Source organism: Solea senegalensis, linkage group LG9 (assembly GCF_019176455.1).
Source record: "Solea senegalensis isolate Sse05_10M linkage group LG9, IFAPA_SoseM_1, whole genome shotgun sequence".
Taxonomy (NCBI): domain Eukaryota; kingdom Metazoa; phylum Chordata; class Actinopteri; order Pleuronectiformes; family Soleidae; genus Solea; species Solea senegalensis.
In genome coordinates this window covers 2,438,908-2,442,586 of record NC_058029.1, presented here as the reverse complement: position 1 = coordinate 2,442,586, position 3,679 = coordinate 2,438,908, and the positions used below count along the sequence as shown (strand labels likewise).

The 3,679-nt window shown below is 43.4% G+C and overlaps 1 protein-coding gene across 1 annotated transcript in view; it reads right to left on the bottom strand.

Moving 5' to 3' along the window:
* iglon5 (IgLON family member 5) overlaps positions 1-1,767 on the bottom strand; it is a gene marked incomplete at its 5' end in the record, with an annotated part of 14,309 nt that extends 12,542 nt beyond the window's left edge. The window contains one exon of the mRNA XM_044033374.1: positions 1,664-1,767. Within this exon, the coding sequence (XP_043889309.1) occupies positions 1,664-1,767 (104 nt within the window). The remainder of the gene's footprint in view (positions 1-1,663) is intronic.
* Positions 1,768-3,679: the final 1,912 nt, after the last annotated feature.

Below are 3,679 nucleotides of genomic sequence, written 5' to 3'. Positions count from 1 at the left end.
ATGCATGTGAATGTGTGTGTTTGATTTCATCAGGTAAGAGTTTCACAGACGTCTTCAGGAGATAGTTCAGGACAAAAAAACACCAGTTTAGCCACTTAATATATAGAGTCATCTCGTCAATAAAGTCAGTTTAAGTCTACGACATCTTAAGAACATGTTCATGTCTTTATCTCACTCTCTCACACTCAGGAAACTGAAATTTGTAAACCGCTCACTCTCCCACACCAAACCCCATAGAGGAAATCAGTGATTTTAGCGTCACACACACACACAGGAGTTTTTAAAACTCTGCTGCCTCCATCATTTAGTTCTAATGTCTTATTTTGTCAATTTGGCTTTTGAAACCATTCATTCAGATTGACCTCAGTGACACAAAGTGACCACACGAGGCAGCAGTAGACCAGCAGCTCCTGTGTCTCCGTGAGCTGAATTTCTCACTGATTTTCTCTCTGGACTTTGGTGTGGGAGAGTGAGTGGTTTACAAACTTCAGTTTCCTGTTGGAAAAGTCTGTCTAACAGTGAGATAAAGACGTGAACATGTTCTTAAAGACATCGTAGACTGGTTGAATAAAACACGCGGTCGTTACATTAGAATTTGAACAGCGTTTTTATTTTGTCCTCCGTGTTTTCAGTGATTTTTCAAAATCAGTCACATCTATTCCTAACGAGGCTGCGTGTATGTACGTGATTCATTTTAAATGGAAACATGCTTCAAAGCTTCCCCTCACTGTGGCTGGTACAGAAACTGTAAACGGGAGAATCGGGGACGGCTGTTTTAAAGATGTGAAACAGTTCATCTCTAAAAGAATCATGTGTGAAAAGAGCAGATTTGACGTGAGCACAGCGTCGGGACGATCGGCCGTCGTGATGACATTACACATCAGCGTCTGTGCAGTGAGTATTGTTGATGTGAACAAATATTGGCAAAGCTTCACTCAGTGTCGGAGGAACGTGTTTTATTGAAGTGGAAGCGGCCGCCATCTCTTAAAGGGCCGGAGAGAGGAGAGAGTGCCGAGCTCTGGAAACTCAGGCTTAAAACGGATGGAAATGGACTTGATTTCATCTTCTTCTTTTTCTGCCGAGCCAGGTCACGTCCACGCGAGGTACAACACGAGTGAGCTGTTTTTTCTGCTTAGTCGTGAGCAGAGAAAGCTGTGATTTCTACTTTATCGCTCGCAGTTAGTTAGTAACGCTGAGCAGCTGCTGACCTCTGCATCCACAGCGTTCACTCCGAGTCAAAGGGGAAAAACTTCACAGTTTACAAACACTAGAACCGTGAGAGAAGCTCATTTAAACACACACGTACGTCTTATTTCAATCAAAAACACCATGGATTTATGTGACGTCAACAGCTGACTTGCTTGTTGTTTGTTCATTCATTGTTTATTAAATCTGAGTCCAATAAATAAGAGGAAAACACAAAAGGTCCTCGCACCACAGGCTGGAATTCATGGAATTATAATTTTTCTTCCAGAAAGAATCACATTTTTGACACAAACTAAACGTTGACCAGGCGAACATTTCTTACAAAATAAGGTAAATACAATCATTTTGATTGAACCATTAAATCCATATTTTATTTTAGTAAAAGTAAAGTTAATTTATCGTCCAAAAAAGAATCTGTGTGTGTGTGAGTGTGTGCGTGTGAGCGTGTGTGTGTCACCTCAAAGTGACGCTCTCTCCTTCCAGAACTGTGATATTATCGGGCAGGTGTCCAAACTCTGCTCCATGACTGACCGAACCTTTAGAGAGAGAGAGAGACAGACAGAGAGAGACAGACAGAGAGAGAGAGACGGACAGAGACAGCAGTGAGAGAGCTGTAACAACATCAAACATCATCAATCTCAGGTCTTTGAAGACAGCTATCATGTTAAATTGTGACTCTGCATCGAGTTCACTCACATCTGCAGGAGACACACTGACACACACTGACTCACACTGACACACACTGACACACACACTGACTCACACTGACTCACACTGACACACTGACTCACACTGACACTGACTCACAGTGACTCACACTCACACTGACACACACTGACTCACTGACTCACACTGACACACTGACTCACACTGACACACACTGACTCACACACTCACACTGACTCACACTGACCCACAGTGACTCACACTGACTCACACTGACAGTGACTCACACTGACTCACAGTGACTCACTGACACACACTGACTCACACTGACACACTGACACACACACTGACACACACTGACTCACACTGACTCACTGACACACACTGACCCACAGTGACTCACACTGACACACTGACTCAGTGACTCACACACACGGACTCACACTGAGTCACACTGACTCAGTGACACACACTTGACTCAGTGACACACACTGACTCACACACACTGACACACTGACTCCACACTGACATCACACTGACTCACACTGACACACACTGACTCACACACTGACTCACACTGACACTGACTCAGTGACTCACACTGACCACACTGACACACACTGACACACTGACTCACAGTGACACATGCTGACACCACACTGACTCACACACTGACTGACACACTGACTCACATGACACACACTGACACACTGACACACACTGACACACACTGACACACACTGACCACACACAACCACAGAACTCTCTGACTTATTTCTGAGTGTGTTTCTGTCAGTGAACAGCACTGATAATGAGTCGAGGGAAGAGGATTCACACATAGCTGCTGGAGCGTGAAATGAAGGGACAGCAACAGTGACACACACACACACACACACACACACACACACACACACACACACACACACACTGAGAGCCATTAGTATAAAGGCAACATAAACTCCTGCATCTCTGAATTGTTGATGCTTTTTGGAGAAAAAACAAACAAACTTTAAAATAGTTTGAAAGTTATTTTTGTCAGGAAGTGGGCTGAGAGCTGAGAGCTGAGAGCTGGGGGAGTAGAATCACTATAATCCCACTAAATTAATCAGATCACGCTAAAACTCAGTCAGATTGCGATTTTCCGCAGGATGTAACGTGAACACAGTTTTTGGTGAATAAATATTGTTTTAGGAACGTAAACAAAAATAATGAAAGACTTCAAACGTCAGCAGAGATATTACAGTCTGAGACTGAGACAAGTGACATGCATGAACCCTGAAACATACAGGTGTCTCTGTCTGTCTGTCTGTCTGTCTGTGTGTCTGTGTGTCTTGCTGCACAATGACCTTAATATCTCAGCAGCTTCCTCTGTCGTCTCTCGCCTTGAGGTTTAATAAACGGCGACTTTATGAAACGCAGCCGCTGCAGTCGAGCGGCGAGAAAACACCTCAAGGTTTGTTCACAGCGACGAGACGAGCGGAGACTGTCAAACGCTGACTGGTGAAGACATGAGACGCAGAATTACAGCACACGGATGAATACATGAACGAGGGAAGAAAAGAAAAACAAGACTGGGTTTTTTTTAATGTAAATACCGAAGAATGAAATATTATCTCTTAAATAAAGATTACGTCTTTTCTTTTCTTTGTGAATATGAATATGTAGATGAGTATAACTGTTGCTCGTGGGTGTGAGATGTTTGTTTGCTAACATTCCCACAAACTAATGACTCTTCTAAAAAAAAAGAGACACTGTAATCACGTTACTGTCTGTCAGAGTTTGTGTGGACGACTGAGGGCAACAGAAC